General features: G+C 39.6%; 1 protein-coding gene across 2 annotated transcripts in view; it reads left to right on the top strand.

Moving 5' to 3' along the window:
* Positions 1–15,424, top strand: part of LOC133524110 (uncharacterized) — a 32,558-nt gene extending 17,134 nt beyond the window's left edge. For both annotated transcript variants that reach the window (XM_061859964.1, XM_061859971.1), the window contains 7 exons: positions 4,419–4,692; positions 5,787–5,958; positions 6,845–7,025; positions 8,776–8,847; positions 10,097–10,156; positions 11,871–11,924; positions 12,598–15,424. In XM_061859964.1, coding sequence (XP_061715948.1) covers positions 4,419–4,692; positions 5,787–5,958; positions 6,845–7,025; positions 8,776–8,847; positions 10,097–10,156; positions 11,871–11,924; positions 12,598–12,788 — 1,004 coding nt within the window. In that variant the 3' untranslated portion in view covers positions 12,789–15,424. The remainder of the gene's footprint in view (positions 1–4,418; positions 4,693–5,786; positions 5,959–6,844; positions 7,026–8,775; positions 8,848–10,096; positions 10,157–11,870; positions 11,925–12,597) is intronic.
* Positions 15,425–16,293: the final 869 nt, after the last annotated feature.

The raw sequence follows: 16,293 nt of genomic DNA, 5'->3' as shown, positions 1-16,293 counted from the left end.
AACCCCAGCTCTCTAAGTCACTTCAGGCCTATATCTATTCTTCCATTCATGTCCAAGATACTAGAGGCTGCAGCACATAACCAAATTTCAAAATTTATCTTTTCCAACCGTCTGTTGTCTCCATGTCAATCTGGGTTTCGGGCGGGGCATAGTACGACCACCGCGCTTTTGAAAGTCACTGAGGACATTAGACAGGGCATGGAATCCTCGAAAGTTACAGCGCTTGTTCTCATTGACTTCTCGAATGCCTTTAACGTTGTTGACCATGACCTTCTATTGGCTGCTCTTTCCCATCTCAGGTTCTCATCAGAGTCAATGGCGTGGTTTGAATCGTACCTGTCCGGTCGCTCCCAAGCTGTCCGTAGAGATAGGTGTCAGTCTGATTGGTGTGATCTGAACACTGGAGTACCGCAAGGTGGTATTCTCTCTCCATTGTTATTTTCGGTGTTTATTAATTTCATCACACACGGACTCAAATGCGACCATCACCTGTATGCAGACGATCTGCAATTATACGCCCAAGCCGAGGTAGCGGATGTCAATTCCGCAATTGAGGCTATCAATGATGATCTGGATCACATAAGTAATTGGTCTAGTTCTTTTGGCATCTCTGTCAACCCTTCTAAGTGCCAGGCCATCATTCTGGGTAGTCGATGGCAACTCTTAAAGTTGGATGCACTTTCTGTTGCACCGATCATTTTTGACGGCTCGGTCATACCTATTTCGAGTCAAGTGAAGGACCTCGGTTTAGTCATTGACAGGCATCTCTCATGGGACGGGCAACTTTCGGAAGTGAGCCGGAAGGTCACTTGTACCTTACGCACACTCTACCGTTTCAAAAATTTTCTTCCGGTATGCACAAAGAAATTGCTCGTTCAAGCACTTATCCTCCCGCTCATTGATTATGCTGATGTTTGTACAACGAACTTGTGTCAAAATTCTCTCAATAAACTCGATCGACTCGTAAACAATGGAATACGCTTCATTTTTGGAATTCGAAAGTTTGATCATGTATCCAGCTACCGTCGCCAGCTCAAGTGGCTTCCCATACGTCAGCGCCGTTCCTTTCGAATACTCTCCTCACTTTTCTCTATCCTATTCGAGCCCTCTACTCCAGAATATCTCAAATGTAACTTCAACTTTATGACCCCCCGCCCAGGCTGCGAGCTGCGCTCTCTTAAACTCTCTGTTCTCCCTCACCATACTGGTTTCCTAAAGTTTTCTTTTGCTGTTCAAGCTATCCGTCTTTGGAATGCGCTTCCTCTAACGATTAGACAAGCCCCAAACAAGCTGAATTTCAAACGAATTCTCTACAAGCACCTGCTAGATACTGTCTAGTGGGACCCCCCCCCCTCTTCCCCCCCCCCCCCGCCCCGCACACATGCAGAAGTATATTTATGTATATTGTATAGTATTTATAATGATAATTTGTGTAGTTTATAAAAGTATTATATATATTACCTATTAGTTTGTATACTGGCTTAGTAGTATTAGACTTAGTATCTAATTTTGGAATATTTTATTCACACTGCACCCACCTTAGCAAATTTCTGTTTGGCCCAGTGGTTGACTGGTAGAGAATGCCTCAAGGCATTAAGTCCGCCTATTGTACGTCATACTTGTACTTGTGCAATAAAGTTTAAATAATAATAATAATATAAAAAAAAACAAAAGTTAGTCACCGGGCGAGATTCGAACCCGTAACACTTGTTTAGCAGTCCGCGTCTTAACCCGCTGGACCAGACGGACAGTGGCCGGCAACACGAAATTAGCGACCATATTCTGCGTCGGAAGAAAAACGCATGAAAACTCGAAAACACGCGTTTTCCCAAACATAAGACTAATCTAGATAGATTGTATACCCCCAAAAACCCCCATATACCAAATTTCAGCGAAATCGTTAGAGCCGTTTCCGAGATCACAGAAATATATATATTTATATATATACAAGAATTGCTCGTTTAAAGGTATAAGATTTACGTTCTGAACTAAAAACTTTGCGCGACCCATTGACATGACAAAAACGCTGGCTGATTTCGCCTATTTTAAAATTGACAAGCATTTAGAAAAAGAACAACCCACTTCATTCAAATCAGTCCGTCTTGTCATTCATTTCATTATTCCGCTGCCGAAATGGAATTTAATATTATTTTATAAACTATATACAAAATTATGAGTAACCATTGTGATGTGCGAGGCATGATGGGTTTCCAAACGACGGACGCCGAATCGTCGGCCACAGCAAACGCGAACATAGGCAGTGATATAGAAAACCTGTGCGTACCTACTGGGAAGGCGTTGACCACGTTTCTGCGGAGGAGGCGGAACGGGGCTAAACTTGCGGACATACTGTCCCATCTGAGGAAGAAGATATGCGATACGCACACGGACCAATTGAACCGCAATGTGGCTACGTGTTTGGATGCAGGGACCGCTTATGGGTTTTTGGAGAGGAAGGGGTCATCGTTCTGTGTGACTCGTTCTATGGAGCATGGTAGAGACGCGCCTAGAGTGGACCAGAATGACGCCAGGGACATGCAGTCGGAGCCGTCTGATAGGTGCCGGCGCCGCCGCCGTCGCAGACGCCGCCGCCGATCGTGTTGCTGTCGGAGACGGCGATATCGACGCCGCCGCCGACGCCGTTGACGATAAAATAACAGTGTGTTTTCTATGTTTTGTATTGTGATATGTTTTGTGGCGTTTTTGTATTGTGATGTTTTTGTATTGTGATGTTTTTGTATTGTGATGTTTTTGTATTGTGATGTTTTTGTGTTGTAATGTTTTTGTGTTGTAATGTTTTTGTTGTAATAAAATTTATACCAAACCTGTTTTTATAACAATTGCGAAGCTTCTATGCTTACTATCGTTTAGTAAACCAATTTCGTCATCAGTAGAATAAAAAATAATCTCATTTTTTTGGGATGATAATATTGATAATACTAATGTAGAGTTTGATCAGCGTTGCTCATACTATTTTTGGTTAACCCGCTCACCCGCTCCGTGTACGCCCTTATAACTAACTACATATTACACTGGACTCTGTCCAAGTACAGTCGAGTTCATAAGTAAACACACATTTCTTCACCTTAATCCTTTGCAATAAGGTGAAAAAATGTATACATATTTATGAACTCGAATGTAACCATGATTTCAACCCTTTAAATGCTTTATTCCATAAACACAAACGTCACTCAAACGCCAAGCTTCCGGGCGCGAGCGAGCTAACAGAACAGAGACTTACTCGAAAGTGTGAACGTTGCTTTGACAGCGTGCAGCGTCCGCCATAACACCTATAGATGTCCTTGGCGCTGTGGGCACGACTAAGTAACGACGCCTTTAGCGTTCAAAAGGTTAAGCTTTCAAATATGGTTTACTTTGCACCCATAGGCATGTCTATTGTCTATTGTTGGCTACGTAGGGCGTTAAGCAAATTTTAACGAAGGAAAGAAAGGCACCCATTACCGATGAAACATGTCGAGTTCTTAGTATAGGCCGAAACCATTCGAAAATAGTTCGATGTAGTAATGTCTACTCATATTGTGTATTTTACCAAGATGATTAAGTATTAAACTTTTACTATTGATTGCTTAGCGCATTTAACCAAGTGGAGACGCCTTGTTTGTAATTTTCTGTACAAAACATTCTGCTGATTTTTGCGGGGCACGTATACTTAGAATAGAATAGAATACGAGTAGAAATAATTTATTCGTAAGCACAAACACAAAATAGAAAATTAAGCCATGTCAGATAAACGTCAGTCCATACCGTAAGTATGACCAAAGAGAATTTGAAATAGAGGTAGCCACGTAAATTTACTGCAATCTTTCGACGCATGATTAAAACTTTTAGAACGCCATTTGACTCTGATCCTTATTCTTTCACTGATATGTGTTAAATTTGTTAAATGTCTAAAAGTGGCGCCATGTTACCGGGCACAACCTAAAAGTGATGGCGCCATCGCTCGAAACGATGTTGGCCTTTGATCTATTAGATAATAAAGAATAAGGATCAAAGTCATAAGGCGTAAAGTTTTAATCATGTGTTAAAAGTTGGCAGTATATTTACTGTGGCTATAAAGTTTTCTTTGACAATCCACCTCTATTTCAAATTTTCTATGGTATGACTATGATCATTGGCCGAGGTTTTCGACAGAGGGGTAAGCTCTTAAACTCGACTCCGGTTGGTTAAATGCTCTAAGATTTATTGAAGTAACTATCACTGAACTGAGAGAATCGGGAGATAAATATTACATTGAAATTATACGACGAATCCATTTTGAACCGAATTTTCATTGCTTATTGTAAAAAAATACACGTTGAAAATAAATCTCCCTAGGATCTAAATGTATCACTTTCAACATATAGATAAACAATAAACCACTTTCAGAGCGTGAGAAATGAAATCACGAATATTTCCAGCCCCCGATTTTGTCTGCCACCCGACGCCAATCCGCCACTGCTCCGGGCACGAGAACCTCACCCTACTCACCGACACAGACGCCATCTTGCCCGGGGCCCGGTTCCTCACGCACGACGTTTTCCTCTCGTACATAAACGAGCGGGCCAACCGCTGGTTCTTCTATTACTCGATGGTGGAGAGCGGCAAGTCCCCGGAACATTATGTGTATAAATGCGTGTACGGGAAGATCAGGGTGTCAAAGAACGCTTATCGCGCCAAGGGATTGAGAAAAAGGTAATTATAGTTATAAACGAGCGGGTCGACCGCTGGTTCTTTCAGAGCCACCCCACACTAGCGTCTTTTGAGCGTCGCTTCGTAGTTGCGCCAACGTTGCGTCGAGCAGTAGTCATAAAGTTGACTAGACGCCAACGCTCGAAGGACACTAGTGTGGGGTGGCCTTTTCTCGCTGATGGAGAGCGGCAAGGCCCCGGTGTATAAATGCGTATACGGGAAGACCAGGTTGTCAAAGAACGCTTATCGATTCGCGAAGGGATTGAGAAGAAGGTAATTATGGTTATAAACTAGCGGGTCATTGTGGTTCTTCTATTACTCGCTGATGGAGAGTGGTAAGGCGACGTGAAATTCCACGATCAGGCAGATCGTGAAATTCCTAGGCAAATCGTGAAACGTGAAAATCTTCGTCTTGTTCCCCGAATCGACTATTTATGGACAGTTTGCCCTTCGGACATCTGAAGCAACCTAACTTTACTATCCTTCCTATTGGTTTAATGTGATTACCATCAAAACATTACACGGGTGACAGGAACATTACGATCCGCCTGATCTTACGATTGGCCGCCGACATAAATGTATAAAGCGAGTACGGGATGACCAGTCTCGAAGAACGCTTATCGTGCCAAGGGACTGATAAAAAATAATGGAAATCTAAAATACTTAAAATCGTGATTGTTATTAAGGCCTTAAACTTATGTTATCATTGTTACCAACTTCACTCTAAAACTAATTTGTTAATGAATAAGTTTTTGAAAAAATAAAAAAAACATTTTAGGTACAAGCTTTTATCGCTGACTGTATTTTTCTTACCACAGGCAACTCATACTCAATTAGGTTGCGTTGTGTCATCACAGAGTTCTTATGTCTGCCTGCTGTCTCCATCATCAGATCAGCTCGTACCATAATATTGCATTGTCACCCGACTTTACATATGTGTGCAAATTCTCAGCTCAATCGAAAAATCGGTAAAGGGTCTTCCAAGATTTGTGCTACACACACATAGGAGAAACGTCAAATTTCCAATCTTGCCCTACTAGTCGAAGATATGTATGAGTATGTTGTAATTGATAATCTGACAAAGAGGAATATTTCAGAAACAAGCTGACCACGCAATGCCCGTGCCAAATCCGTCTTAGGCGGTTAGAAGCGGATCCGACGTACCTCACCGTGTTATACTCGTGCAACCATCACGACCACGAGTTGGACTCGACGCAGTTCACCGCGCAACCGCACAGCCGTCGGCTCCCGTCTGTCATTAAGGAGGAGGTAACGTAGCCTGATCTAACAGATATAAGCGGTTGGTACATCGTGTTGTATAGCAACCATCACGGGCTGGACTCTTGAGTGGCTTTAACGTGAGACACTTCATTCGGTTCTTGTCTGTCTGATTTAATTTCTTGCTTTTTAGTTATTTATTGTTTAGTTTCGATTCAAGTCTTGGAGACCCAAGACATCTCTAAGAATAATTTAATGATCGTTTATTTTTAAATTATATTTTATCTCTGACACTTAGAGACTATTACATCTCTAAAGAATTTTAGTATTTGTTGGCTGTGGCTTTTTTTATTATAGTTTTTTTGTGTAATTCGACATTTAGAGACTGTATACATCTCTAATAAAGCATCTAATATTTAATTGATTCCATATTAGTAATTGTGTTTTGTTATTTTTATTGTTTGTAAAAAATTGACATGTAAAAGTGCCCCTGTGGCCTATTTACTGAATAAATGTTTGATATTGTATTTGTGCAACCCACACGATTACGAGCTGGACTCACGACAGTTTATGATACGAAAAAGATAGCGTAACCTTTTAGTTTCTAAGGAGTACCTCATTGGAGAAGCTTTCAGCAATCGTGGTTGTGGAATAGTCTTAACAAAATTCATACTAATAAAGTCCATGTTTCTGAGGGCCTACCACGTCCCACGTTCGACATGTTGCCTTTCTGTCGCACTTGTAAATTCGTACGTAAGTGTGACAGGTAGGCAACACGTCGAACGTGGTTCGCGGTAGGCCCTCTGTTCTTGCCATTGTTCGTCTTGGTATAGTAGCCTTGTTCAGTTTCATTCTGGCGTTTATGGATCATGTCCATATTAAATACTTAAATGGAAATTCTTGCTCAAATATAAAAATAAATCTATTTGTGGACCAGGTGAAAGACCTGATAACCCTCGGCGTGGGCACGGATGTGCTCCGCAAGTACGTGTTCGCCGAAACCGGAGTACGGGTGTACGGAAAGTATTTCCACAACGTGCGGACCGGGATGCGGGCGCGCGGCGAGCAGAGACATTATAGCGAGGAACGAATTGCTGCGCTCACCAAGAAGATCAGAGGTCGGTGTCTGCTGTCTCTCTTTGACTATTTATCTCTCACTTCGCACCATCAGTATACTCTTGTGAGACCATTGCCACGTTTAGTTAATACCTTTCGGGCTAGGCTTTAGGAACACGGGTGTATGGAGGGCGCGCGGGGAGTAGAGATATCTTGACGAGGAACGAATTGCTGCGCTCACCAAGAAGATCAGAGGGCGGTGTCTGTTGTCTCTCTAACTATTTATCTTTCACTTCGCACGATCAGTATACTCTTGTGAGACAATTGCCACGTTTAATTAACACCTTTCGGGCTAGGCTTTAGGAACACGGGTTTATGGAGGGCGCGCGGGGAGTAGAGATATCTTAGCGAGGAACGAATTGTTGCGCTCACTAAGATCAGAAGTCGGTGTCTGTTGTCTCTCTTTAATTTTTTCTTTCACTTCTTTCGATCTGCCACGTTTAGTTAAAACCTTTTGGGCTAGGCTTGCGGAGCACGGGTGTACGGAAAGTATTTCCACAACTTGCGGACCGGGATGCGGGCGCGCGGCGAGCAGAGACATTATAGCGAGGAACGAATTGCTGCACTCACTAAGAAGATAAAAGACGGGTGTCTGTAGCTGTCTTCTTTTTTACAAGCTTTGATTTAACTTGCCCTGTTAGTATGTATGTTTCTTAGTTTGTTAGTGTGGGACAAATCTTGGAAGCTAAATTTGACCCACTTCTCAATTTCCGATTGAGCTGAAATTTTCAGGTTAGATGTAAATCCGATGACAATGCAATATTTTGATCACATGGAGCTGATCTGAAGATGGAATCAGGAGGTGGCCATGGGAACCCCGTGACAAAACAACGCAAACTGATTGTGTTTGTTGCCCGTTGACAGAAAAGTACAGTCAACGAGCAAAAGTTTATATCAAAATAGTAGATTGTACAACAAGGGCATAAAGCAGCAGCATCTTACTCTCCGGCCACGAAACACGACCCGAGCGTGCTCCCTAGCCGATGAAGCTAATCGCCATGCATTTATTTAAAGTTCAACCAACGTATGACCAATTGACCTGTGTACACCGATTTATACCGTGTAGTCTAACTTCAAACAAAAAAAAAAAAACAGATCTCTGGTAAAAACAAGTGACGACGCGACAGATTTAAGCAGATTGAAGCATGTTTGCAGCGGGGCGCGCCCGAGCGGACCGTCGCCGGCGAGCAAACGCGTCAGAGATTTTAAAACGTTCGAAGTTGGACTACTGGGTCTAAAAATACACCTTCCTTATACTGCGGTACGACGGTCGGCGTAAGCGTCGAGTTTGCGAGGGCTTTCCTCTTTGACCGGCCTCTATGCCTGTGACCTGATGTATTTTGACCCTGCGACAGAATTTAAAGGTTGTCATTAAACCTACTACGAGTAGGGTATGCAAGATATGTAGCTTTAGGACGTGTGCCGCCGGTTTCATTACCACCATATTCATTGTTGACTGACACTTTGTAAACATAATAAAATACTTAAATTGACCTGGATATAAACCGTGATTACTTTTTATATTGTTTTTAGCTCCCGATATTTCGACGCAGTTACATGCATAAGTTTAAGTCATTCTAAACCGTATTAACCGCGAATCATTCAAAACTGTTAACATAATAACATTCTAATTATTTACCTAGTTTTAGTATTTAATTTAAAGCAAAGCCAGATAATTAAGATCAGTGTTAGTATCATACAACACGATCGAACCTGTATATCAACTTTGGTGTATTGTGCTTATATTTACAGATTTGGAAGCGATGTATGGAAATGCAGCGAAAGAAAACCCACCAGCACAACAGAGGAAACCGCCTAACATAGGTTAGTACAATTTAATACAATTTTACAGTAGAAAAAAAAATTCGCTTCTTAGCGATAAGACCGCCTGTTGTTACCTAACTTTTACGTGTTTTTTAATTTTCTGTCTATTTTTAACTGTATGGTGCACAATAAAGAATATTTACTTACTTACTTAACAGTAGAAAATAGATAAATATGAGTGTTATGGCAAAATTGTAAAATCCCGACACAAAAATGTAGTTTTTACACATTATTAATAACTATAACACGGGATTTAATGGCGTAATTAAGTTTTTTTACCTCCAACGTTTCGAGGATGGCGTTGTCCCCATGGTCTCGGAAAAGTCTTAGCTTAAAACTTAAATACGCGATTAAGACTTGTGTTATAGTCAATGATTTATTATAATTCAAGATATGTTTTAGGCGTTCCATAATTGAAGCGCTTACCTTGTGACAAATTGTACAAGTTGTCTTTAGTCGCGTCAGGGCAAGCGAGAGATGTGCACGTGCTAACTGCACTGCCTGAAGAGAAAGAGACAAGCTCATGTTTCACAACGAGTATGATAGAGATGAATCAGATGAATGGAATGCGAAAATTAATCAAAAGTAACAGATTTATTTTTTGTGCTCCTTATGTATTAGTATAACTTGTAGATAGGTATACACCGTGTTTTATTTGATTTCCGTTAATTTCAGGAATGCATTCCTGAGCTTAAATTAAGTAACTGTCTCAAAGACACCGGTATTCTAATTAACTCCATTACGGTGATAATCAATAATTTATTTTTATCTTATAAGGCCCCTACGAGCGTGTACACTAACCTAAGGGCCTGTTTGCATATTGATTAGTATTTAGAACGGTCACGTCTGAAAACATCGACACGATTGAAGTGCCAAAAATATGTATACACGCCTTTATGGCCCATATATTAGGGTAGTGTATACATATTTTTGGCACTTTGTCCGTATCGATATTTTCAAACGTGACCGTACGAGTATGTACATTTGCTACTAAACGTGAGGACTATCTCGGACGATCGATGTTCGAAATGACATTGATATGTCACAGATTTCAGTAGTCACTTACAACGCTAAATGTAACATTTAGGTTATAATAAAAAATCATGAATATTTTTTTTTGTAAAATTAATTATGCCTATTATTTATCGTAAACGTACTTACCCATACCTCGAACTTAACGCAATTAAAAAAAAATCAGGGTGTATAATATCATTGCTTATAGTTAATCATATAATATTTCTATTACCAGGTCAAAAGAAAGAATGTATCACGCAGGCGGAGCAGGATGAAACAGTAACGCAAACTCACGGTAACTATTAACTTTATTACAAAACGACATTATTCAATAACACCGCACCGGTATGACTTTACGATAAGATAAAGATAATAGTTATTTGTTCTACAAGGGGGCAAAGTTGTTGTTTATCGGCTCGTGCTAATATTGATACCCGAGCAAGCGAAAGATTCCAAAATTGAACCACGGGCGTAGCGAGTGGTTCGAGAAGTGGAATCTTGAGCGTTGCGAGGGTTTCAAGGTACGAGGGTTAAACAAACTTTGCCTCCGAGTGAAACACAAAATTTTTCACCACACCAACGCGGGAACAATAATAACTATGAAATAAAAAAATAAAAAAAATCAAATCCAAATGAACGTAATTAAATATTTATCATCCAAAATCATCATTTGAAAGTCAATTCTACCAGCTAACATAAGGAAACGACTCAAAATTTGCATCTGATTACTTTGCCCCACATGTGGATAAAATACAACTTTCTCATTCGTTTTTGAACGGTAAGTCAAGAAGGCTTATGTTGTGGGTACTCAGACAACGATATACACGGTGCTCACGAGGAACCCGAAAGATTTTAACCACGTACGTCTGAGGCCAAAAGAAGCAAAAAATGTTATATGATTTTCAGTTAATTTAGCCAAAAAAAATTTTTTTTTTTTGAACTTATTTGTATATATAAAGTTAATGTTATGGTAAAACTGGCACTGAAAATATTTTTTTACGATTTTTTTTTGGTAAAACTAGTTCTTGCAAAGATTACTTGTCACTTTTTGACATCTAACAATAAGGATATTTAGACTACGCTCCATAACGGCATCGTCGCGATCAAAAAGGCGTTTTACAATAAGTTACGATAAGAAGTTTTTTTTACATTGGTATTAACTCTGAAACTAGGCGAAACCTAGAAAAGTTTACATGACATTTTAGTCTCTAAATGTGATCAGTAATACACTGTCAAAATCTTTCGGGTTCCTCGTGAGTATATAATATACAAAACATCCATGACTCAGGAACAAATATCTGTGCTCATCACACAAATAAATGCCCTTACCGGGATTCGAACCCAGGACCATCGGCTTCATAGGTAGGGTCACTGTCACTACCTACCCACTAGGATAGGAAGGATATAAGAGTTAGGAGCTTTAATAACTATGTACGCATTTTTTTCGCTTCTAACTCTTATAATAATTACAAAAATAGATAATAGTCTAACAAACTATCAGGACTATCGGCCCGATTCGAAGAATGAGATACGATAACGATAAGTTCTGGTTTAGATAAGTTCTCATTTAGATATCGTTTGTATGTCGTATAATTCACGGAAGCAGCTCGATTCGGGTAACCAATGTCACTTTGACGTTAGAAATATCGTAGATAGATCTTACTGGGATCACAGCGGATTCGAAATAAACGTTAATTTTGACATGTCGTTTAGTTATCGATCTTTTAAAGATCTTTCCAAGATCTTAAACGTGTCTTAATCATTCTTTGAATCGGGCCGTATGTTTGTATGGAGGAGCGAGTCCACTTTGAATATTTTTTTCCTACAAATTTTACTTGAACTTCTGAAGATTGTCAAGTCAGTGTACATAATATACCTAAGCGTTCTTGACGCCGTGGAGCGAGAACTGACGATAACTTGATTTGTGCTTGACTTTCAAATATCCTAATTTATAATGACGCGTAGCTCTGTGTTGCAATGTATGTATTATCTTATAAATTTATTTTCAGAATATCTTTCGGACAGAGATGATTTTGCTGAGGAAGTCTACATCATGCAAGTTGGTAGGTTTAAATTTTTGTACAAACTGTTTTTCGATACAATTGGGTACTGACACATATTGAATATTATAACAATATTTAGCTAAATGGATAGACAATGAGCATCCATTATAAAAAAATGGAATTCAAAAAGACATATTGAAATTATTAAAAATACAAGGCTCCAAAGTCAAAGTTTTTTTTTAAATTTTCAACAGGAATATGGTACAATTCCTTAAATATTATTGAAAAATAAATTGTATGACAACTATATACATAAACGCAATGTTTCAGGGTCCAAATAGCAATTATCTTGATCTTCCATACATTTAGGACAGACTAATGTAATGTGACGTCACATTACACTATCATTTTGTTAGAGGCGTTTCAATCGTCGAGCGCGAGCGTCAGACTTCAACTCTCATTTCTGACCTTTGTGTTGCTTAAATGCCAAGAGAATCAAGATCAATTGACATTGTTTACAAAAAAAAAACTGTCAAGTAGCTAATTCTAACCCAACATCAAAGAAGAAGCTTTTCATCAGCCCCTATTTTCTCTAAATAGTAAATCAGATACACCTAATAAACAGTACAACGCAAATACTTGATACTACTTAACTCGGTCTAAAAATCGAAGATCAAAAAAATCTTAAAAGTCTGCTCACCTCATAACGTTTAATGAGCTCTTTATTTACCAGATAATCTACCTCTGGAAGACACAGCGAAGCAGAGTAGACTCGAGACCCGACTCCAGAGCCTGTCCTACCACGAGATCCTGAGCACGGTGATGGAACTGCAGGAGTCTGTGCGGTGCGATGTTGTTCGGCGAGACGCGCATGCTATGGAGACGAGTGATTTTGTTAACCCTTTGGCCAGAGACGTCAACTAACATTGTATTGTTTTACAGTTATGTCAATCGTTGTACAAATTATGATGTTAATTACGATACATGTGCGAAAAATAGAAAATTCAAAACGAGTGGCGATAAATTAAAACACCGAAGGGAGTGTTTTAAATCGACACGAGTTGCGAATTACCTCCCATATGTTTCGTAAGTTTTACAGTACATATGGCCCTTTAAACTTTCGACATACTTACGTAATGTGCTAATTAATATTATAGTAATTAATGGATAGGGACAACAGTGTGCCAACACTGGGCCAAGAAGGGAAGCCATCATAATTCCGCTACTCGATGCTAGATGTCGACTATGACAATAATAAACGTTTTGGTAAGAAAACTGATGTATAGAGTGAGCACTCTATGCTTCCTTATTTCTCTATGATCATATATTGGGTTGTTGCATGATTTTTTTCCCACTTCTAAATTTTCTTGATATTTTCAGTAGTCTCGGGAATATTCTAGAATATATCTAGTATGTAGTAGAATACTCTCGAATCTTTCACGTAGGGTATATAAGCGCGGGCTCGATTTTAACTAAATCCCTGTAATAGGATTTAGTTAAAATCGAAAAAATGGACCAACAACATCGTCGAGGGATTTACTTATATGAACACAAATTGGGAACCAGTTCGAGGGAAACTGCAAATAAGATTAACACTGCTTTTGGCCCAAACACTACCGATCGCACAGTACGAAATTGGTTCCAGCGCTTTAATGAAGGAGACTTAAGTCTAAAAGACATTCCTCATACTGGTCGCCCCGTCACTTTTGACGAAGAAACATTGCGGCGCGAGCTTGAGTTGCATCCGGATTCCACCTCCATGGATTTAGAGAAAACTCTGAACTATCACTACAGTACCATAGATCGCCATCTGCAGTCGTTGGGTTACCGTAAAGTTTTGTCAAGATGGACGCCTCATGCTTTGACCGATGCTCAACGTGCATGTCGTGTCAACATTTGTGAAAGTCTGGTGCTGCGCCCCCAAAGAAAAAGCTTTCTGGAGTCGATCATCACTGGAGACGAGTCCCGGGTCTTGAACGAGAACGTTACACGAAGAGCCTTTTGGATGTCTTCCGATAAACGGCCACCAACACAGCCGAAAAGCAGTCCGCATGGCCAGAAACTTCTCATGTCAGTTTTCTGAGATTTGCAAGGAATGTTGCTGTGGGAGTTACTGGAGGACCATCAGACTATCAATGCCAAAGCCTACGTGAATCAACTGGTTGGCGAACGCTGTTAGAGAAAAAAGGCCAAAGCTTCTTGAAGTATTATTACTTCATGATAATGCACGACCACATACGGCGAAAATAACCTGTAAATTTCTAGAGGAGCTCAGTTGGATAACAATACCTCAGCCACCTTATAGCCCTGATCTAGCACCTTCCGACTATCATCATTTACGGGCTTTGAAACAGCGTCTTCGTAAAAAAAAATTCGAAAATTATGGCGACCTAAAACATTACCTTGCCACCTTCTTTGCCTCTCAGCCACTTTCATTCTCGGCCAAGGGTAGTGAAATTTTGCCTAGCAGATGGTTACATGTTCCAGATAATGATGGTGATGATATTGTCGATTGATTGTTTTAATACATAAATATTACAAAAAAATAGTTTTATTTCAAAGTGGAAAAATAATTATGCAACAATTCTATATATGAACATTTAATGAGTGCGAAAGAGACGCTCAAAGTTAAAAAAAGTGATATGTTTTTGGATTCGTAGCGGCCGGCTTGAATGTGACAAAACGTAAGCTAACTGGAAAATACGTGAAATTGGATTCAGGAGATACGATGTGGTGTGATGTGGAGGTGGTTGTGTCATGGAATATCCTATTACAAAAGAAATTTACGTAATAACTAATCACATATTAATTCTGATTTCAATACTTGCAATGACACTTAACATGATTCCGATTTTTGAAGCGATCTGATTGTCTTCTGCGGTGGCACTGGTTCCATTTTTATCACTTGTCATTATGTCCGTCACTTTCGCGCTTACATACTTGTTAGAACGTGACAGGCATGGTGACAGATGATAAAGAGCCGACCATCTTAGCCCTACTGATTAGGCAAAAGTAGAAGAAATTGTTTTTTGACGCGGACATTTTTTTGGCCTTTTTATAGAGGGTTGGGTGACTTTTTTTTTTACTATTTTCTAATCAGAACACGATACCAAATATACCCTTAAAAGGATCCCCACCATTTTCTAATTAAAATTATAGGCAAGCAAGCCAAGAAAATACAGCAACACAATTTGCTTAATCTGACACTTATAACAATGGCAAAAGTAATCAAATTTATCCACTCACTTCCAATTTTTGCGACGAGTAGATTCATAAATTTCATATACTGGTCATTCAATCAATTCGCGACCGCTGCGAGCAGTCGGCCGAGGGCACTGCTCACGATGCCTGAAGGGTTTTTGGTGTTCAAGGAGATTATCTATCATTGAATTGGACGATGTGTATGCTCAGCTTCAGAGAAAAAGTACCCCTACTGCTTACAAAACTTCTATGCTGGGGTATTTTTTCTTTGCAGCTGACTGTACTATGCAACTAGGTTAGAATTTTTATAAATGATATTGAAATCAGTAAATTATGAAATAAATCGTAATATTTTATTACAGCGCTGTTTTTATTCTCGTATTCCCTTTTTACGGCTGCTAACGCCTTCTATTGGAATGAGTGGCGTTAATCTCAGCATTGCAAATATTTATTACTTTACGTAACCTGTTAAATAGATAGAATATCTAGCCTCCTGAGACCCCGCGTATTTTTTTTGCATATATTCCACAATTAATATAGTAAGTAATAGTTCCCAATTCCAACACAAAACAACTGTTTCTGGGTCTAAAGAGGCTAGAGCTAGACCAAGATAAGTCTGCAACGACGATGTTTACAGCACATCCAGCAACATAGAAACTTGATGTATTCAAAAGGTACTTAAATACAAAATACAGTACGTAGCGGCCCCCTTTTTTGAAAGAAAGAAAGATAATACATTTATTTAACGCCACAACACATTACATTTGGAAAAAAGAAGAACATATAGAGAAAGAAAAACATTGGACGCTAAAATAGGATCCCCACTTGGCATAATGCCGCGGCAATCCGTGGCGCTGGTTTTCAGTGGGGACCTGACTTAAAACTATGATAGTGGCGGCACATACGTCAACGCAACAGAAAACAGACAAAAAAAAAACAAACATAAAAAGCCTTTAGTCCGGTACCCCTAGTGTAAATATTTTCGACAGCGAAACGTGACGTACGCGTTTGCGTTAAGTGTCATTTTGTATGGGTTTTTGAACAGCGCGCCAAGCGGGACGTTTCGCTATCGACTAAAATTACACTAGGGGTACGGGTCTGCCTAAAACGTAGTCTGACTAATTCGCGTTATGCCAAAACTTCATTTGAAATTCGCTATTCGTCTAAATCGCTATTGACCTATTACTTATATTACCTATTTCGCAATATGTCCCAAACGCAGTAAGCC

Source organism: Cydia pomonella, chromosome 1 (genome assembly GCF_033807575.1).
Source record: "Cydia pomonella isolate Wapato2018A chromosome 1, ilCydPomo1, whole genome shotgun sequence".
Classification (NCBI taxonomy): domain Eukaryota; kingdom Metazoa; phylum Arthropoda; class Insecta; order Lepidoptera; family Tortricidae; genus Cydia; species Cydia pomonella.
Note: the sequence above shows the minus strand (reverse complement) of the source record. Positions and strands in the feature narration are given on the sequence as shown.